This window comes from Dryobates pubescens, chromosome 2 (genome assembly GCF_014839835.1).
Source record: "Dryobates pubescens isolate bDryPub1 chromosome 2, bDryPub1.pri, whole genome shotgun sequence".
Taxonomy (NCBI): domain Eukaryota; kingdom Metazoa; phylum Chordata; class Aves; order Piciformes; family Picidae; genus Dryobates; species Dryobates pubescens.
Genome location: NC_071613.1, coordinates 28,989,980 through 29,012,249, shown reverse-complemented (window position 1 = coordinate 29,012,249; position 22,270 = coordinate 28,989,980). Strand labels below are relative to the sequence as shown.

The following is a 22,270-nucleotide window of genomic DNA, read 5'->3' as shown; positions in this document are numbered from 1 at the left end:
ACAAGCTACACTGAGCATGCTTAAAATCAACAATGCAAATGCTTTTAAGGACACTTTATAAGCACAATAGTAGAAACAAAACTCTGTGAACAATTAGAAAGATACAAAAAAAGTGCCTTTCCATAGCAGTGCTTTAAAAATGCACACAATGGTATATACTCTTATTGCTCAAAAAAACTAGTCTGAAATAGTAAAACAACTTCCAGAGGTGCTGAAGCAGATTTTTAAAACATCCTCTGAAGCAGGTCAGCAGAGACAGCACCATTGCTCTTCTTTGCATCATCCACTTGTTTAAAACGCTGTAGTTATAGATGTGTCGTTTCCCCCCTCTCATTGGGAAAGCTTTTGTCCTGTTCACACATTATTCACAAAGATTTACTATTTGGGTGTTGTTTTGCTTTTTAAAAACTTCATGAAAAAAAGAAGAAAAAGGAGTGAGGGACACTTGTTTGTTACCACAGTGCTTACATCTATCATCCTCAATTACTTGAGACTAGTTTACGTCTTTTTTTTTTTCTTACATGCTTGATGACACTGTCAGCTTGAGCTGCTTCCTTTCTTTCCTTCTTTTGGAGGAAGGAAGGCATTTTAAATTTGCTCTCGGAGAACAGGTAAACAAATGGGCAAACCATTTGCCATCTGAGCCCTGACAGTATCCCCACAGCAGTGAGGGAAGTTGGGGTAGGTATAGTCCATCTGTTTTGGTTACTTGCCCAAGGTGGTGTGGCAGTACCTTGCAATGAACATGTGCGACAAGACTACTTAGGCCAACCGTGCTACCCTAGCACAGCACCCAAATGCACACGTGGGTCTCTACAGTCATGCTACTGAGGTACAAGAGAAAGGACTCCAGTACTTGATCTGGGGATAGACTGTCACTTGGTGGCAACAAAACACCCAGCCAATACTAAACTCTATTTTCTACTCATATAGGTACATTACATTATTAGCAAAATTTTTTTTTCTCTCAAGCTTGATTCCCCCTCCCCCAATCTTCTGACTGCTAGATTTTGTAATTAACAGGTAAACACTAAAAAATAGGTGAAAATTAAAGGTGCAGCTTTGTAATTAACAAGTTTATGCACTGGTCGCAGTCTCTGGCAGGTCAACGAAAAGAGAGAATTCTTACTGTGCTTGGCCTGAAATTACCACTGCCTTATCTTTTTCCAAGACAGAAAGCTTCACAGACTCACCAAGGTTGGAAGAGACCTCAAAGATCATCAAGTTCAACCTGTCACCACAGACCTCATGACTAAACCATGGCACCGAGTACCACGTCCAATCCCCTCTTGAACACTTACAAATGATGCTTTAAGTATTTCCAGACACTTGTTTTTGTCAAGATAATGCATCTTATCAGGCACAGATAAGGTGAGACTGTATACTGCCTATGCTTGTACGAGAACACGGCACTGTCTACAGAAACCTACCTTTTGAGTCAGGGACAGAATCACATACAAGTGATGCACTGGTGTGGGTCAGCCTCGTGGGTTGGCATCAGTTGCAGGTGTCCTGGTAGCTTTCAGAAGGACTTAACACAAATATATTATCTTGAGCCACAGAAACAAATAACTGAGCCTACTCTAAAGTTAGAATGCATAATGGATTGGAATAATACATATTTATCCTACTTACTGCATGTACAAATAACTCTGAAATAATTTGTAGCAATGCATATTTTAAAACTATTTGGAAGGGAGGGGGAGGCTCTTTATAGTATAAATATATTTCACTTCAGCCCACTATATATAAAATCTATTTTCTTCCTCAGACCATAGTCATCTTCAGTAGTATTATGACCAGAATGTTTTGGTATCTTGCATTCCACCCTTTCAACCAATGGAACAATGCACAGTTACTAGCAGAACATCTCAGCTCTGCACCAGTTACCCACTACAAACTGCCAAGAGGTTTGTGGGAGTGGTTTGGTTTGGTTTGGTTTTTCTTCTTCCTTTCTTTAAAGTGCCCCCTACATCTTCATCTTTGTGTTAAGATTTGACTAGTTACAGAGTCCAATTCCAGATAATACAGCAACTGAAACAATAAATACAGCTCTACAAAAACATTCTGGTTATCTCTTAATTGCGACAAAATATATCACAATATATTATATACCTACACTTGTACTACATGCACAAACATGGCTCACGTGGACAGACACTACAAAAAATTATCTCCCCCCCTCCCCTAAATGCAGAAAATGTAAGAAAATGGGGGTTTGGTCCAATCCATGTGAAGGGTAAAAGAAACTGAACAGATAACGCCTCTCTACCCACCTTTCCCAATAAAATATCAACACCTTCAAGGCCCCCAATATGTTTGGCCTAGCCATGAAAGGGGAATGTCTTTATATTTAGCCTTAGCTATGATTTGCGATCACTCCTTTTGATGGGGCTATCACCCACATGCCCCACCTTCTCTCCAAGTGCACAAGATCACAGGTTGGCCCATCCTGGAGCAGCTCACACGTTACAGAGAGCACCAGTCCCTAGGGACCGACTACCAGTCTCGTGACAGCTTAGTGTTTTGGTCCCTCTTGGGAGGCGTGGGGGGCGGCCCCCTCCGTAATGTTGCATAGCCAGATATATGACTGCCCCCAAAGCTGCTTGTCTTCTGCTGGTCAGCCAGCAGCTCTGGTGGAGGTGGAGGCAGGGCCATGTCGTCCATGGTGGCTGTGGGCTCTGTTCTGGACATCCGTGCGGAGGAGAGGGAGCCATGCCGGGTGATGGATTTCCGTTGCAGCGTCCGGTTGAGGTCTGCCAGGAATCCCGGCTGAACGCTAAGGCTGGACTTGGGTGAAGTGGGCACTTGAGGGCCAGCTGACCCTGCTGGCTCTGCGACCTCCACCTGTGTCAGTCGAGTGCTGTCGTTACGCTTGGGACGTGTGGGCGGTGGGGCTTTTTTCACAGATGGTTTTGACCACACTTGAGGCTGGGGATTGACAACAGCAACTTTTGGGGAGGTACTGCCTGAAAACACAGACGGGATCTCAACCGGCGGGGGAGGAAGATCTATGTCAGGTGGTGGTGGTGGAAAGTCTGAATCAGATGGTGGTGAAGGGAATTCAACCACAGGTTCCTTCCCAGACACACCTGGAGCAGGAGCCTTCGCTGGAATCCCTCCTTGTGGAAGGACAATAGGCAGGCTCACCCCAGAAAGGTTGAGCTTTCCTGGCTTTGGAGGAGCTGGAGGAGGTGATGACTCCTTGGAAGGAGACCCTGATGGCTCTGGTGGGTGTGCAAATTTGCTGACAAGGCGGTCCACTGAAGGTTGCTTGGACTCATGGTACTCAGTGGAGCTGGTGGACTTGATGCTGGAGTTTCGCTGAGGTGTTGGAGGTGGTTTCTTCCCTCCGGGGCTCGATGTCTTGCCGGTCTTTTTGACTGGAGACCCTGATTTGTCAGCTGGGGGAGAACCTGCAGAGGAAGCTGGAGAAGGAGGTGGAGGAGGAAACACTAAGCTGCTCTCTGGTGGAGGAGGTGGGAAATCTGGTGAAGGAGCAGATGTGGGCTGCCATTTGGGCTTTGCTTTTACTGCTGGAGGTGACTGGGGTGCCACACTCAGTGGAAGGGGTTTCAGAGGCTGGGGCTCAGTGGCAGGTGGAGTGGGAGGTGGTGGGAACTGGTTAACTATCTGTTTCACCACTGATGGCACTGGAGATTGAGGTGATGGAGGTGGCTTCACAGAGAAACTCTGCTGTTTTGGGAACGTTGGTGGGGGAGTGGGGCCAGGAGGGGCTGGGGGCAGTGGAGACACCTGGGGAGAGGTGACACTTGGTTGTTTCTTTATTGCAAGAGGCAAGGGAGCTGGCACAGGGGGCGTGACATGTGTGACCCCTGGTGATGCTGCCTTCCCACTAGGCTGTGAGGGAAGAGCTGCCATGACAGGCTTTGGAGGTGCCTGGGGCGGTGGTGGTGCAGGCACCGGAGGTGGGGGTGGTGGCAATGAGGTGGCAGTGGTCTGGCTTACATTTGGTTGAACCTGATGGATTTTGGGGGGGGGTGGTGGAGGTGTGAACTGTGGCACAGAAGGCGCACAAGGTGCTGGCTTCAGTTGCGCCATGGCTGAGCCTGGTGTGGGGGGAGGTGGGGGAGGTGGGGGAGGGGGCATGACCCCGTTGGGGGGCACCAGTATCTGAGGCTTTCCCAAGGGCGGGGGGGGTGCAGGGGCCTGCTGTACAGCAGGAGCTTTGGAAAAAGGGCTGCCGTGCTGGGCAGCGTTCTGCAGCCGCGTGATGGTGCTGTACTTGACGAACATGGTGGCAGGTGAGCCTGCAGATGGGGCGGCCTGGCTTGGGAGGGGGGGTGGAGGTGGGGGAGGGGGCGGTGGGGGTGGTGGGGGAGGGGGCGGCGGGGGGGGAAGCGGGGGGGACGGCTGCGATGCTGTGTAGGGGGTTGCCACTTTTGTCTGTGGGGATATGGGAGGTGCTACAGACATGAAGGGCCGACCTGCAGGCTCCGTTCGGGCCTGCTGGGAAGAGAGTTTTAGTGACAGTGGAAAGGGAGAAAAAGAAAAAGACAGGGAGGGAGGGAGAGAGAGAGAGAGACAAAGAGATTATAAAGTCAAGGTCTAAATGTGCCTGTCACTGAAAAATAAGTGGCAGATTACGGCATGCAGGAAGTATTAGCAAAACAATGCAGCGAGGGACAATTCCATACAGTGACAAGCCTCAACTATGCAGCCTGAGTGGCTAGACAGGGAAAGGAGCTGGGAAGAATCAGTGGAGCCACGCTGAATATCAGGGAGAAAATACACCACCAGCCTTGCCCCTTTTGTGGGGCAGGCAGGGTTATGCAGTGAGAATCACCGGTCCTCCTCTGGGCACTAGTCACCCAGAGCACTCCCCAGTGCAACATAGGCCATGACAGAAGCTATCATGCAGAACAGGACTCTGCAGACATCCTCAGCTCAGTAGGACTAGAGTGAAACCATACACAGCCTCCCAGAGTGTTGGGTAGGCCTTACTCTCTGGCATTACAAAATACAGAAACTCTGAACTGCTCTAAAACACATGAAGAGCAAGCTCTAAGAAGGAATACTGCTGAGAGCCTTCTATTCCACATGTTCTGATATCCAAGTCTGGCAAGGAAAGAAAATGAGGAAAAAGAGCAAGAACTGAGTTTCCTAGGAAAATGTTCCCAGAAGGAAATATTTAGAGATCTGCCAGAGAAAGTTAGTTTGGGAGGGAAAAGCTACACATGCAACTATTACACTAGGCAGGAAAAAAAGAAAGGAAAGACAAGGAAAATCTGGGAAGTAGTCAAGGGAAAGCAGCAGGCAATGTTTTAATCTACTTATTGGGTTTTGCTCAAGTTAAATTGTTTCTCTCAAACTGTAAGCCTACATTCCTGTTAAAAAGATAATTGCATTACTAAGTTTATAAACATCTTCCTAATACAAAGTGGTTTGGCTACAAGCCAAATCGAGAATGTCACAATGCACAGCATAGAAACATGCATTAGAAATGAGACACCAAGGTGGCAACTGGCCACACTGGGCACCTATCCTTCATTAGTAGATACTTCACCACAGGTTAGCCCAGTTATGCTCATTTGCACTGTGTGAGCAGGTCTGCATATTGCTCTGTTGTAAACACAGGTGCACAGAGTTCCTCTATGTGCAGAACACCACCAAAAGAATTAGAAACAACAAACAGTGATTTACAACAGACATGGGGTGTGCTTCTACCTGCCACATTAGGTCTGGAAGACAAGTGTATAACAGTTCTGGAGCTAGAACGAGGTGTCCACATAACAAAACAGGAGAGATTTTGATCTCTTGCAGGTGTTAGTCTGTAAATTACCATTCTCTCCATCACTCAAGTTAATGGATTTTTAAGGAGCACCACCTGACCTTAATTGTGCCCTGTATAAGGCACCGCGGGTGTGCTGACCTTAGCTGTGCTGAACTTCACTTTTGACACCTAAGATAGCAAAAGGCAACAGGAAAAATAAAAGCGGCATAAAACAGATAGGGAGACCAAGGTGTAACCAAACAGCTGACCCTGAATGGCAAGACCTTGGAGAACTCTTCAATTTGTCACTTAAAGTACAGACAGCGAGCACGCAGCTTGATGCCTGTTTGTAGCATCCCATTTGAAATAGCGTGGTCAAAACCAAACAAGATAAGGCATCATGAGCTCTCCCTTGCCCAGCTGTGAAGAATGTGAACACAACAATAAAGTACTCTTTAGACAAACAGCAATCTTTCTACATAGGAATAGCTGCATTTTGGGAACCGTGGGGTTTTTGATCTTAGATGTATTTGAAACAGAGAAGAATTTTCATGGTCTCTCTCACCACCAGTCATTTTCAGAGTGAGCAAAGTAAACTCGCAGGCTAGGGAGCATGTCGGGGGGAGCCTCTCCCACCTCCAGAGGATGGAATTAAATTACCACATCTAGAAATGTGTTCGGTGATATTTTGCTTCACGAAGTACCCTGAAACAGATCACTGTCCTTGCTTGTTCTTGTAACTATGTGATGTCTTTCTGTATATCTTGAAAAATTCCTTATTGCTGGCTATCGGTTCCTATTGGCACGTGCAGCTTCATGACCATCTGAAACGCTCAGAAATGCTATTAAACAGAGTATCTATTTTTTTAAACATCTATGCTTTTTTGTTTAGCTGGTTTTACTACGAAAACAAGCTTCTGCAATTGGACTGCTTGCTACCTCCTCTCCTGTGGCAGCTGCTTTTGGATTGGTAAGTAAATTTCAGTCAATTATGACAAACTGCTAGAAATCTCAATATTTGTTTTTAACTTCAAGAAATTGCTGCGAGGTTACTGGCACTTGCTAAATGAGGGGAAAGCAGGCAGAACTTGTTGAGCAGTTAGTCACTGGCCAAGTACTACTTGTCATCTCCCTGCTGAGCCAAAGCATGCTGCCCTGCAGAAGGGCATGCTCAACAAGCCTTCATTAATTCTGCCACTAGCAGCAACCTGCCCATATGAACTTCTTAAACCAGCTCTGTCACCAAAGCACTGTGAAATAACTACCTCTCAAATAACTGTATGGAGATCAATCTGCCTAAACCAGCATGTCTCAGTATCTCTGCAACTGCTACTACTTCTCATGGAAATTATATACTTTTTCAATGCTGCTGTTTCCTTTTTGCCACACAGTTTAATATCTTCCTTGGGCCCAACGAGTACGGCACATGCTGTAGTCTCCCTGAAAGGAAATCTGTCACCAATTTAGTCAGCATTGTTTAACGTGGCTTCAAGTTATTCTTCTACAGGGTTCATTTCATTGGGATTCTGTGGAGTTTTATGGCAATCCATTCACCACAAGAGGAACAGAAATACACCTTTTGAAACATGGATGGCCCTTACCAGGGATTAGTCTGAGTGGTTTATTTTTTTACATTGTTTTAACCAAATAACGTAAAAATTCCTGAGGTTTATTTAAGTGAGCAATTGCCAGAGCCAACTCTGCTGTGATTGGAAGTATTCTCCAGGAACCACACCAGTCAAACACCACAGAAAGGACAGAAGACCAAACAACAACAGACCCGAGCTCCAGGCTTCAATGGGTTAAAATCTTTTGTAACTCTCCACTAGCAACAGAAGACACTAAATCTGCCTGAATTCACAACTGCCCTCAATTTTAGTACTGCTTTAACCATGTTTATAGTTACTGTTTCCATTTCCACCAAATATAACAGAAAACAATTAAGTACTTCCTAACTGTATCTGCCTTCAGGTCTGGGTTATTTGCACCTTTCAGATGGAAAGATATGGTTGGTCAACTGGAGGAGATCTTACTGAAAGAATTTAATTAAACTTGTTAACATCTGATCTTTATTTTGTCTTTATTCAACATCAGTTAATAGGATTCTATGGGAAAGGCTGTATAATACCATCAAAGAAGGGAAGGCTTCTGTGCACACAAATAAAACAAAACCAGAAGGTTCCAGGGATGAATTCCCTGAAAAAGTGATTCCTGAAAAAACAGTTATATAGCAGTAGATGTCACTGACAATACAAAAGAGAAAAAATCTCACTGGAGACAGGTGTCTCTCTCACATTTTGTTGGGTGTTGGTTCTCAAACTAAAGTCTTCTTGTTACCTTGCTGGATTCCTCCAGTTGAGTGCCTCGTTTCCAGGCCTCGGAGAACATGGAGCTGACAATACTTTGGGAACGGACGTGTCCAGCTGGCTGGGTGTCAGAAACTCCACTGTCAGACTGATTAGAATGATTTGATTGAGATTCTGTTTGGAAGAAAGGCAAGAAACAGTTAGCACAATGCTTCTGAGCATACGAGTGAACTCTGTGTGCTTGTAATGTGACTCTATGTGGCATTAATTGGTCACATTACATTTTATAAACATGGGATAAACATTTCATCCCACCACAGGACATTGCTCCCCCTAACTACTGCAGAAGCTCTAGCTCACATCCTGGCTGCTGCTGCTGTGCAGTTGATCCCTGGTATTAACCAAATCAGAGGCTCCAGAAAGATGACAGCCTGTCAGATAGCTTCAACGTAAAAACACACTGTAGTTGTATGGGTTTGGAAACACCCAGCAGCTCCTGCACTTTGGGTGAAGCCCCATTTCATGCAACGCATGCAGCCTGCTCTCTCTAGCACTCCTTCCCAGCACAACCTTAGATGCTGGATATAGGCTGAGGACAGGGAAACTGCACTATTTGAGGCAGTAGCCTGATTCTATCTGCTCCCATCCTCAAGGGAAGAGAAGGAATTGTGTGCATCCTGCACCTACCAAGGACAGATGATGTTCTAGGTGCACAGGGTATCTTTAAAAGACAGCAGAAGCCACTGCCAAACTGATTTATCCAGCCTGGCACCTGCTTTCTGTGTAGTCCCCAAGCTGTTTTGGAGACAAAAAGGCATCTAAGCACATGCTGGTCTACAGTTCTGGCAGAACGTGCATGGCTGGTGGGCTATGGTGCAGCTCACTACAAAAGAAACCCCATCAGAAAAACACCCAGCTTGGATAGAGAAGCTGTCAGTAACTGAGAATTTACTGCTACACCTGGCAAGCTGTGCCACACAGCTGAACAAACATTGTCCCTTCCCAGTGAGTCTGAATTTGCTCAGATCATCCTCACAGGCTACTTTCAGAACCTTTCCAGTTCAGTAGCATTACCTCCTGACCTGTACCTGCGATGGACAAAACACTGCCACACGACAGCCTGTTTCCAGTAATGAAACTTGCCAGGCAAAGTGTCAGTCAGCTCTGAAGGGTGAAATGTGACCATATAAACCACTCATCAGGGTTTCAATTGTTATGTGCTATGAAAAGCCAGTCCCACTCCAGCTGAGAGATTAACAGGAACATAGCACTGCAAGCACACAGAGTTTGACACAGAAACAGGAGTAGTATTTTCTAAGTTTGTCTCTAAAGAGATTGTTTGGATCTTGCCTTTAGCCAGAGACTGTTTCATACTTTCCAATTTCAGTCAACAGGAGCAGTTTAAGAGCTACGTACACAGGCTATATGCATCATTAAAACATGCATTTGATTTCTTTCTTCAAACAGAATAAAAGAAAGCACAACATATTCCAAATACACACTGCAGCAAGTAGTGTAGTGAGGTAGGTTTTTATCTGGTTTTGCATACATATGTTACATATATAGTCTATGTTTTAGATTAAATATCATAAAAGACTTTGGAGAGACAGACCATTTCCAACAATAGTCTCTCCTGAGGTCTCCAGATAGTGGATGGTAAAAAAGGTAATTAATTATGAGGTATTATGAGACAGATCATATTATTACCTGGCAAACTAGATGAGCTGGATCCTGACTTGATACTGGAGCTAGACAAGGAAGTCCAGTCATATGCTGATTCTGTTCTCTTCAGTGCTTCCTGATAGTTCATGTACAGTTGCTTCCCATACTGAGCAAAATGACAAGCAAATTTAACAACTCTATATGGTCTGTTAAGATCCACCTCTGGCTTCTCTATTTGACATTTTTTAACTCCAGACAGTAAAAACAGGCTCTCTGTGAAAGAGCTCAGGTAAGGGTTTTTTTTCAATTGGTGAACTGCTGAAAGAAAACCAGTTTGTTTTGGCTAGAAGAGAGATCATCAATCAAGAAATGGGGCAACAAATAAGTGAAGCCAACCTGGGGATCTTAGAAACAATTCTGGTTTCTCTTTTTTCCCCATAAGTCTTCTTTTTAACAGTCTGTAAGGGAACTGGCTAAAATCTTGCCAGAATGTCAGTTAGAACCTTGTCACTTGACAGAGGTGCAGCAGAAACAAGAAGAAAGGGTTCAGTTGCTGAACTATCACAACAAAGCCTAACAGTATGCTAGGGAGTGAAATATGTATGAAGACTGTACAGCTTATGTTCAGAATAGCTAAGCAACAAGTTAGATGTAACATGTATTTTGCCAAGTAACTGCAAAGGGTTTCCAACAGGTAATGGCAACTCATGACAACAGCACAAGATTGCCTAGGGAGGTTACCTTAGCAATGCGAATGCCATTGATCCATTGGTGTAGAGTTCTTACATCATCACAGCAAAGATACTTGATATACTGGGATTTCTTCTGGATCTGAGGATGCTGCAGAAAAATTGTTAATCCTCATCAGTATCTTCATGGCTCAAAATGCAAGGAAAGCCATTTATCTGTGGAGGTCTGTACAGACAAAAAATGCTGGAAGCTTTTCAGCAGTGTGGATTTGAGCCTCCTTAAAAATGTTTGAGTGTATTTCAGGAAGTGGCAGTGGGGATTGCTTCACACACAGACTGGCAATGTGTGCAGTGTGCACTGATTTAAGGTCTGAAACACTAAGAAAGGGTGAATCTTTCAGTATTTTAGTGCTGTACCTTCCACCTATCATTAGTGTTCTGTATCTGTAAGGCTCTTTAGAAATTTTTACACTGTCAAACTAAGTGTCAGAACAGTGTCAGCATGTAACAGGGTTTCATGAACAGAAGAGACTCCTCAATGTCTTCCTCTGGTGGTGAGTTAGTACAACTGAGATTTCACCTTCCTTTCACACAAAAACAAACACATTGGTCTCTGCTTTTGTACGGCTTGAGTGAGACACTCCACAAATGCCACGCTGTTAAGCACAATTAATTTTCAGTTTGTAGAGTGTTTCATGGTCCCCATCCCACTGATAAGAGAGCTATTACCTAAAATACTTGCTGCCCCACAAGCACATACAGAAAAAAAGACACTGTATTTCTCAATTCAGCACTCAAGAAAGAAATGCAGTTTTCAGAAGTCAGACACTAGAAATATTTCTGGATGGATTATTCAGGGAACTGCCCATGCTGTAGAGGTTGTCAGTCTTTCTCAGCTGTCAAGCTAAGTCAGAATATTCAAGTTCTTGCTATCTTCCTCTGTTAGTTCACAGTTCAGCGACACGGTTTTGCTAGATGACTGTGGGTATTTAGATTTTACTGAAGACTGTCTGAAACTTATATCAAAGAACTTTTCATCTTTTTTCATAATATTTTCTCCTACTGGGTTCCAAAAATGAATTCTTTCAAAATTACCCTGGACATGTTTATCTCCACAACCAGACTATATGTAACTAACTTCATTATGACAGTAGGTAATTGTTTTCATTTTCCAGTGCCAGCTTCTTTCCCCTACATGTCGTATAACAAACAAGAGTCTATAGAAGCACAGTTACTTCACTAACAAGTTTTCTGCTGAAGTTGTTAAAAAAAAAGGCTAATACAGAAATCAAACACTTAGAACCAAGAAGCAAATATCATAAACACATGTATAAATGTTATATTCAACAATAGCATAGCACTTGTCTTGCACAGCAAGGTTCACAATAAACAAGAGGCAAACATGTAAGGACAAATCCATTCTGAACTTGGTTTGTATTTACCATTCACCTCTCCAAAAGCATATTCAGCTTCAGTTATTTTTGTGGCACAAAAGTTAGCTTCCATTAAAAAACCTGCTGTATGGCTTCTATAAGCTGATACTAAGATAGGTCATCAATGTAACAGGAATGCAGAACTCAATCCTGATTAATATAGCAATTTTCTTATTCACAAGTTCCACGCTGGAAATGTACCTTCACTCTGTCTCTTACCAAACTAACTGCACCCCATTAATTTACTTAAATAAAATGACAATTCAGATACATTCAAATTTGAGTTTAACACTTTCGTGTCCTCACTTAGAATACATAGAATACATAGAATAAACCAGGTTGGAAGAGACCTTCAAGATCACCGCGTCCAACCCATCAACCAATCAAACACCACCCAAACAACTAACCCACGGCACCAAGCACCCCATCAAGTCTCCTTCTGAAAACCTCCAGTGATGGTGACTCTACCACCTCCCCAGGCAGCCCATTCCAATGGGCAATCACTCTTTCTGTATAGAACTTTTTCCTAACATCTAGCCTGAACCTCCCCTGGTGCAGCCTGAGACTGTGTCCTCTTGTTCTGGTACTGGCTGCCTGGGAGAAGAGACCAACATCCGTCTCTCTATGCTTAGAATATCAATGCTTATGCTTAGAATATCAATGCTCTAAAAAACCAAATTACTTAAGACTTAATTTAGTTTACTCTGTGGTCAAAAAGTCTGAAAAAAACCTCACTATTAACTTGTCCAAATGATGTGGACAGAACGTGACACGTAAGCAGAAGAAATCAATTTACTTCAAGGAGCTTATAAATGCCTACAAACACAGACATTTTTGCTTTTATCTGTCTTCAGTTACCTGTGCTAATGACCTCTAAAAACAGAAAACATTTTCAGGTTCCACTTTCTCCCTTAAAATCCTGTCCCCTGTTTGATATTCAGTGTCTGCACCTCAGTGAGCCCAAATGCACTTGCCCTGTCTATTGGAAAATAGAATCCTTTTTTTCACACAGTGTACAGGCAGCCACACACTTCTCCAGGCACATTAATATAGTGTTGTGTGAAACATCACACAAGCTACAGACCAGGGAAGGTAAGAGGTCAAAAGGAAAACTAATTGCAACAGTAACCACCTCTTGTTCCTTGCACCGTTTTCAAATCCATGAGGGCAATTTACTTGCTGCGAAGATACTGTGAAAACCTGTTTCAAAATAGCTTTGTAGCTAGCTGTATCAGCAGGAACTAACACCGTTCTGACACAGCGTGGGAGGAAAGAGAGACAGGGAGATGAGTTGATGCAATTTAAAATAACTTGAAATACTCAGATTATTAATCTCACAGGGGTTTTTTGTCCCTGTTTTTTCTACATGACCTTTATACACACAAGCTTCTTCCTTTACAGCATCCCCTTTCCCTCAGGTTTGGCCAAAAAAAACCAAAACAAAAGTTTCTGCTCACACTCTGAGAAGATGGCAACTCCCTAAAGTTAGTGTTTCAAGGGCTATTATCTTCCTGAATTTGAACTGTTCTACAGTATGGAGTCACCAAAGAAGAAAGAAAGAGTTTGGTGCCATGTTTCAGTGTATGATTGACCAATTAATTAAATAGATTTGGACTCATCAGTCTGGAATTCAGGGCAATATGAAAATGTTTACAAAGTCACAAGGAGCAGGGAGAACAGGCAACAACTATTCACTAACTTTTCACTTTCTAAACAAGAACTCAAGGAAATGGAAAACAACTCATGACTTATATAAAGTATAAGAGTGTACAAGATATAGCCAACTGCTGCAGCATTCTCAAAGTTTTTAAGTTTTCCTTAAAAACTTTTTTCCTTTTTTTTTTCCTTTCCTGCAGCCTATAAAGAAAAGCCACTGGTTAGGGAAACCTGGAGTGCTACATGAATACACTAAAGCCATTCCTCTACTGCTCTCTGTGAGCTTCCCCATCATTCCCCTCTCCTCTCAGTTCCACATGGATCTTCTGGCAGGTGAAGGAAAACTGTCAGCTTGATGGGGAAGAAAGTGATACATAGCTATTTCTTCTCTCTGCAATAGTCTCAAAGAATTTTCTCTTTCTTCTACTGTAGCTCTGCCAAAGGATGCTTACTACGCCTCCACAGAAGATGTAGTTAAAGATAGCTTTCACATTGCTACTGTTTCTTAAGGTAATTTAGATTTCTCATATGCAGAATGAAGATAATTTAGAGATTCACCCTGAAGCTGTTCCCAATTGTTATATTAATATGGGAATTGTATTCTAAATTATAATCTCTCCCAAGATTAATACTGTGTTAACTGGCTCTTACAAGGAAGTGTAGTTATTATAAGGGACTAGTATTAGTGTGGAAATGTTTCAGGCTCCTTTCAGTAGGAAAACTTAGAAAACCATGGAGACCTTGGAGTTCTAGTAGACAGCAAGTTCTCCATGGGACAACAATGTGCCCTTGTGGCCAAAAGAACCAATGGTATCATGGGGTGCATCAAGAAAAGTGTGTCCACCAGGTCTAGGGAGGTTCTTCTCCCCCTCTACTCTGCCCTGGTGAGACCACACCTGGAATACTGTGTCCAGTTTTGGGCTCCCCAGTTCAAGAGAGACAGGGACCTGCTGGAGAGAATCCAACGGAGAGCCATGAGGATGATTAGGTGACTTGAGCACCTGCCCTATGAAGGGAGACTGAGAGATCTGGGGCTGTTTAGTCCTGAGAAGACTGAGAGGGGATCTGATCAGTGTATGTAATTATCTGAGGGGTGGGTCTCAAGTGGAGGTGGCTAAGCTCTTTTCAGTGGTACACAATAATAAGACAAGAAACAACGGGTTCAAGCATGAACATAGAAGATTTCACCTCAACATGAGGAGAAACATCTTTACAGTGAGGGTGACAGAGCACTGGAACAGGTTGCCCAGAGAAATTATGGAGTCTCCTTCTCTGGACACATTCAAAACCCATCTGGATGCATTCCTGGGCAGACTACCATAAGTGATCCTGCTTTGGCAGAGGGGTTGGACCCAATGATCTCTGGAGGTCCCTTCCAATCTCTACTGTACTGTGATACTGTAATTAACAAGTTACCTTCAGCACTAAGCAGTAGTCTGTGGGGGCCTTGTATTTGTTCCGATAGTCCTGCCCATAGTAAACACTGACATGATCTAGCTGTAGGAAACACACGAGATCCCGCGAGACCTGGCAATTGCAAAAGGAAAAGTCATCATTTACAGAACAGCTTCATAAAAAACCCACATGCACTGACAATCAGTCCAGTGTTAAGGTCTAATATTAACACAAGGTCTACTTAACATAAAATATTAGTTTCAGTATGATTTGAAAACTACCAATACAAGGAGGAGATAAATACATTCATTTTAAACCAGGATCTCCATTCCCAAATTCAGTTTGGCTTTCTGTCTGCATTTTGCCTTTCGTTAAGATTTTACATCCGAGTACTAATGTTTATTCAGAGTCAGTACCAGGAGAAAATAAATAGTATTGGCTGACTGTGAACTTTTTAACAGCTGCTGGTTACATTTCATCTTGGTAATAATCAAGGTGTCCAAATTCCAGCAGGACTGAGAGCAAAATTCTAATGACGTTTGGCTGTGATTGTAGGGCACAAGCTTCAACAAGCTACTTTGTATATAGATTGTTGTAATGAAGCAAAAATCTGTGGAAAGAACATTTGAGATGTATTCAGCTCTAAAGGGAGCTAATCCACTGACAATTTCCTCTTCATTGCCAGCTGTGTGGAAAGTGGACTTCCTGTACTGGGGATCAGTTGAGGCTGTGAAGACTGACTGATTCATGGACAGTTTGAACTCAGAGCTCAGCCTTAAAACTATAATGCTTTTGTGGCAGTTTTCTATTTACTTTTCTTAACTGATACAGAAGATCAGTAAAAGGCACTGAAGACATGGTATTGTATTGACCACTGGCAAAAAATGGAAGTGCAAACTGGTCTGAAAAGAATGGTTTTTATGTAATTGATGAAATTATGCAAACTGCTCGTGGAGTTGGTCTGATACTTTATGATTGGCATTTGTAGTGCAATCTGGTCCTTACCTAAATTCTGTTTAGGAAAAGTCAGCCTCTTAACTCCATCAATTGCTTTTCCTCAAGTGTTTCTGAACACCCAGGCCCATGCTCACTCAAAAAGCATACTCTTGTCTTCTTACATTTTAAATCTGAGGTTATACCTTTCACAACAAGTGCTACCACAGTAAATTACACAATGTTTGCATTATAAAGCTGCCCTTTGAATTAAGGGACATGGCACTAGGCAAGGCACAGCTAAGCCAAAATTGAAGGCAGACTCTTGTGCAGTAAGAGTGATTTACCTGCAACAAACAATTCAGGGAAATTCTTTAACACACCATACCTTTGCCTTCCCTTTAGGGACATAGTAGATTCCAGAAGCTCGAAGAAGAAAGTAACGTTTCTTCCAAGACTTCTTACCATCCTCTTTCAGCCACAAAACCCCCTCAATCTCTGGCACAGTTACAGAACTTCCACAGAAACATTCCTGCCGATAGATACAGTGGTTTGATAAGAGAGAAAGAGACAGAACATCCAGCATGCAGAGGCTTGTTTTGAACAACTCCAACTCTAAAACTCCTTATCTGTGGAATGCATACAAAACAGGGACAAGCTCTTTTTTTTTTTTCATGCAATGATATGAGTTAGATTTATTGTAGAAGCTGTAAGGTAATTCAGACAAACACAGTATTAGCTGCAACTGTAAGGATTTTCTAACCACTGCTCACCAGTAATAGATCCCCCAATGGCTTTACTGGCCTAAAAGCAACACAGCCACCTTACAGACATAGCCTTATAAGCCTAAGTAAACAGACAATCTAATGATACAGCTGTAATTCATTCCACGTGTACTTTTTTGCTACTAACTGCCTACACATCAACCTTTGTTAGTGTTCTATTTATAAAAAGGCTAACAGAGGAAAATAAATGCTTTAAAATCGGCTCCAGATTAATATGCAGATTTAGGAGTAATCCTACAAGATAGGACGATTTAGACAGAATTACAACCCTCTGCATGTCATGGCTTCAAGCTTCTTTTTGATCCACAGTATTCACATGATTGCTTTCTAAAACCTGTATTAATAATATATTGAGTGTGTGTATGCTACGTCAAAGCTAAACTGCATTAAGTATAATCCAAAATTAAACACCCCAAATATTTATTTTGTGTAACTACTGAAATCATAACCATTATTCTGGAAATGAAGTAGAGACTATGACACTTCAGCATGGGTTTGTCTTTACAAAAAGCATCACAAAACTGTTCAGTTCTCAGCTTATGCAAGCTGTTTATTGTACACAGAAAACAACTGTACACAGTTTTCCCCCCATTGTCCTTAGTTCTGTGAACTATTTCATGTGTTCAATACTAACTGACTTTCCTTTCCATCACTCATTTTGTAAAATATTTGGTTGTTTATTTTGAAATGTAGTTGAAACAATTTTTAACTACTCTGCTTACTAGCAAAATTTGAAATATTTACATAAAGCAGTCACTAAACCAGTGCTGTAGGATTTGGTAGAGAGTAACAATTTGGAAAGCGCTAGTAAAAAAACCAAACAAAATCTCTTATCCCCACAGGTCAAAAAACCAGGCGACAGTTCTTCACATGTCAACTGTATTTAGCCATAGCCACCTCATACTGATGATCACTATGTATAGTATTTTAGGTATTAAACAAAATGACATGGTTTTATTAACTGATCATATCTGAAGCATCTGGTAACATTAAATTAGTCATTTGCCTCAGACGTAACACATTCCACTCCCAAACTACATCCAACTCCATCCATCAATTCAAATCACCACAACTTTCTGGAGTTTAGCTTCAAGCTCTGACACGACCTCTATGCCCTTTTTGTTTTGTCAGTCTTACCTCCAGAAGCACCTCTTTATTTCTGTCTGCCATTTCAGAGGTTTCTTTCTTCCCTAGAAGATAGTTCTGTAACAAAAGAAAGCTTAACATTTCTAAGGGCATTTTGAAATCAAATAACATTTACCTTCCTGTAGCAGTAAGAAAGACACCATTAACTGAACAAAACTCTGTAGTCCAAACTATCTTGTCAAACTACTAAATAATACATGGAACTAAGTCATAACCATCTTTTCCAGAAACATCTGTCCATACTCTTAAGTAACAGGCTCTCAACAATGTTTTCCAGGCTCTTAACAAAATTTTCCTGTCTTTCTTTCCACAAAACAAAGAGCTGCCTGATACGTTGCATCCAGAAATAAAAACACTATGTACTGAAAAATCTTATGACAAAAACATGAAAACCCCCAGTACCTTTGAATTTGTTGCTTAATGCCTTCCTTTTATGTGTTAAAAGCAGTGCACACAAGAGGAACATACTCCTTTCTGCCTTGACCTGGCAGTTTTGCTGAATAAAGGAATTTTCATAAAGAATTGTTGAACACAGACAAGGAGACTTCTTAAAAGGAATTTAATTATGCATAGGTACTGTATCTTATTTTAATAAGGAGTTCTGCAGTTGTCTTCAGCTTGGAAAGGACTGGGACAGTGAAATCTTCCTCTTCCTCTAGATCTTATACTGGAAAAACCCCAACATTCACAAAGTGTACCCAGTTCAATGTTCTAAAGGAAGGAGAAGTATCTAGTTTATGCTGGTACCTCATTCTTGTTAACAGTGCCTGCCACGTGTACTAACAGTAAATGTTATCAACTACATGCTTTTAAAAAGAATTGCAAGTTTTGCTACTTCATTGCAAAACACTTGAGTAAGACCTGTTTTTCAACAATAATACATCAAGGGCACTGATGATGTCCCAAAGGGTAAGCAAGCTAAACTGATACTCACTTTAAATCCAAGAAATTACCTAAGAGAGGCCACACAGCTATAAAAATCGATGACCCCAAAAGACAGTACAATTAGGTAAGACTTAGGAGAGAGGTTAAGTGGTATCAAATCCCGTTCTCTTCAATTCAAATTCTTCAAAGAGCAACCTTCTCCTTTTCTGTTTCTTTTACTCCACTGAAATGCTCCCAGATACCAAATCTGTAGGTATGAGGCCTTAGAAGCTATTTGAGAGACAAAAGGGGCCTTTGTTTTCATAGTTGGGGAAGCAGAGACACAAGTGAATAGAGAAAGGTCCCAGCTTACACAGGGGGAGGACACATGTTCTCTTCCCTTGCCATTTGACTATGGAGTAGCTATTCTCTTAGTTTTTCTCTTTCCCTTCTTGTCAGCTCCGTCAGAATGCAGAGTGGAGAGGCACAGCTGTTAGCAATACCTGACAGCACCTTTCTTGCATAATTTACATATTTGAACTGCACTAGGTGTTGGTGTAAATGCCATGCAACTGCTTGCCTTCATCTCCATTAAAATTACCCACAAACACATTAGCAAACAGATTGCTTTATCTCATGGTTTCCTGCTAGGGACTCGATTTCTGGCCAACCACAATGTGGATGTACACAGTCCCAAAATGTAAAGTTGCCTGGCATTTTAATACATACACAAGTATCAAAACAAAAGTATGGAAATGAATGCTACCAAAGTAAGAAATTGCACCAGGCACACAGAGGTGGATGCACACAGGTGACTCTCAGCCTCACCTGGGGATTCTTGAACAGCGCGTACTTCTCTATGCGCTCCACAAACATTAGTTTGTTCTGACTGTCTCTTGTCCAGTTCAGAAGATTTTCAACTAAATTTTCATGATCTTCAAAGATCCTCTCTGCAGCAATAATAAGACAGAAAATAGATCTCACTTTGTCACATTTCCTGAGAGAAACTTCTCTGCAGTCATAATTCAGAGGACAGCTACAGACAATTGTATCAGTAGGCAAGGGTTACAAACATTTATAATTATTACTCACCCATTTGCAATTCAGAGATGGTTTCCACCAATGACCAGTCCAAACTGTATCCACAATGCGATTTGTCCATCAGATTGTCTAATACTTGTCTCACTGTCTGTCTCTCATCCACCATCATTGTTTTTGAGCTGTCATCAGACATATGGACTCTGATCACCAACTATTAAGGAGAAAATTAAGGAAACAAGAAGTAGGATTAATTTCCCACATTTCAAATAGAACTATAGTTTTAGAATAGAATAGAATAGACCAGACCAGGTTGGAAGAGACCTTCAAGATCATCATGTCCAACCTATTATCCAACCCATCTAATCAACGAACCATGCAACCAAGTACCCTATCAAGTCTCCTCCTAAACACCTCCAATGATGGTGACTCCACCACCTCCCCAGGGAGCCCATTCCAATGGGCAATCACTCCCTCTGTGTAGAATTTCTTCCTAATCTCCAGCCTAAACCTCCCCCGGTGCAGCTTGAGACTGTGTCCTCTTGTTCTGGTGCTGGTTGCCTGGGAGAAGAGACTGACCTCTGCCTGTCCACAACCTCCCTTCAGGTAGCTGTAGAGAGCAATAAGGTCTCCCCTGAGCCTCCTCCTCTCCAGGCTAAAAAGTTTTAAAGATCTTGTTTATTTTTCTGAGATTTTGTTAAAATAGTGTGAAATATTAAGTACAATCAAAACACTCCCTCTCAGACACCTGTATCACTGACTCTTAACAAGATACTGGTCTGCTTTAGTATTAGAGAGTAAATATAAAGGCACTCCAAATACAATGGCAACACGCTTTAGTTATGTGTTAAAGAGGGGAAAGAAAAAACCAAAACCCAAACCACTCCTGCTAAAGTGTTCTGTTCATTTAACAAAGGGTCTTTGTGACAATTTTTCTCACATGTATAGACAGAATAAACATAGAGAGTTCTGCACAACCTTATACAGAATCAGAATTTTTCAGATTTATAATTCAAGCTTTCTTTCCCCCTTCCTTCCCATTTCCTAAAGACACTGCTTATGCAAACGATAGACCTCTACTAAACCATCTTTTCCTGGGCAGTATTTAGTATTAAGTAACAAAAGAAATCTGCTTTTAAAACAGAATGACTTTTTTAGGCACTTTAAGGAGGTCACTGTCGGGAGGGTGGGGGGAAGCACCCTCCTTTTTTAACCAATCATAAAGAATTAAGACAACAGATTCTTCTTGACAATCATTACGCTTTCTTTTTTACACCCTGTTCAGCTGGAGATGTTACCATGTACTAGTTGTTGTACACTGGTTGGCTTCTTAATTCCCATCTTCCAGCCAGGATATGATATGCTATGTAAATGCTAAAAGTAAAAGGAATTTTAAGCCACTGAAAAACTCCACATTTAACAGAAGAATATACTCTTTGATAATGCATCAAGTGGTGTCAGTAGACCACCTCCACTTGATAACCCCTGTCTATAGTCTGCAATGCTAGAAATCCATTTATTACTACAAAATTGTGCTATGCATAATGGGAATGGGTCAGTAAAGAAAACAGACCCAAATTTGAAATTTTTGACTGCTTAATACACAAAGACAATCTCAAGAGTTTGGACGTTCATTTCAGGTCTGAGTTGAAGTTGGCAAAGTCTTCTCCGTGTCCTATAGCTGCAAAAACAGCTATTCCTTAAGAAAAACATCATGTAGTTCTTTCTATATGCTAGGATGTTGTTGTTTAGGCCCAGTTTAGATGAGGACGTAAATTGCCACACCACTCAAGATCAGAACATCAATGTCTTCCTATCCAGGATAACTTAAGGACAATAGGCACAAATGAGAATGATTTTGCATTCATTTTGCAGGTGAAGAAGTATAAAATAAAGATCTTATAAAGCAATCTAAAGAACTTACCTTCTTCACTTGTGCCTCTTTAATCTTCTCTAATGCAACCCTAATCTTCTCAGCCTTGAGTTTAGCAGCCTGCTCCTCCTAGGGCACACAACACACAGAATTCCAGTTAACACAAACTTCAGACTGGTTTTAGTGAATTTTCAGGCTGCCATGCTTTTAAGCATGAAATGAAATGCTGACTTACCTACCACCTATAAATCCTCAACTATTTCTTAGTGATGATGAAGATTATTAATTTTAAAGACAAAGGGTTACTGTACATCTCACTTAAAAATAAAACTGCCATCATCTCCAATAGAACATACAGGATGTATGCATTTTGTAAACATACATTTGGCATTTCTTTACTCTTCCACATTGTAAGTAGCTTTGTTCATTGCTAGAAAACATTTTAGCATATCAGGCAGTTCCAGTCGTAAGTATGGACAGCACATATTCAACAAGAGTGTATAGCTGAGTACACCCCACAGATTTTTGGTTGATCAACACAAACAGCACACCAAGAAATATCAGAATTTAACAGTACACAAAGTCTGGAAAACAAATCCTGTAAATAGGATTCCACGCTGAATGTGTCGGTTGGAAGATTTTAAACTATTAAATCCCTTTGCAATAAGTAAGCAGCTTGAACATTCCCTTTATCTTTACTAAATGCAGGCTGCATTTCTTGCTTAAAGTATTTTAAGACACAAAGCAAGCAAGGAT

At 41.8% G+C, this 22,270-nt stretch overlaps 1 protein-coding gene across 4 annotated transcripts in view; it reads right to left on the bottom strand.

The window, feature by feature from the left end:
- Positions 1-998: 998 nt before the first annotated feature.
- The window catches only part of RAPH1 (Ras association (RalGDS/AF-6) and pleckstrin homology domains 1), an 87,044-nt gene continuing 65,772 nt past the window's right edge, over positions 999-22,270 (bottom strand). For 2 of the 4 annotated variants that reach the window (XM_054173616.1, XM_054173629.1), the window contains 10 exons: positions 21,566-21,643; positions 19,696-19,855; positions 19,432-19,553; positions 17,731-17,796; positions 16,197-16,340; positions 14,897-15,007; positions 10,444-10,542; positions 9,748-9,868; positions 8,072-8,214; positions 999-4,470 (listed from right to left, as the gene is read on the bottom strand). In XM_054173616.1, coding sequence (XP_054029591.1) covers positions 2,500-4,470; positions 8,072-8,214; positions 9,748-9,868; positions 10,444-10,542; positions 14,897-15,007; positions 16,197-16,340; positions 17,731-17,796; positions 19,432-19,553; positions 19,696-19,855; positions 21,566-21,643 — 3,015 coding nt within the window. In that variant the 3' untranslated portion in view covers positions 999-2,499. The remainder of the gene's footprint in view (positions 4,471-8,071; positions 8,215-9,747; positions 9,869-10,443; positions 10,543-14,896; positions 15,008-16,196; positions 16,341-17,730; positions 17,797-19,431; positions 19,554-19,695; positions 19,856-21,565; positions 21,644-22,270) is intronic. The other 2 variants (XM_054173638.1, XM_054173622.1) reach the window with 1 other exon arrangement.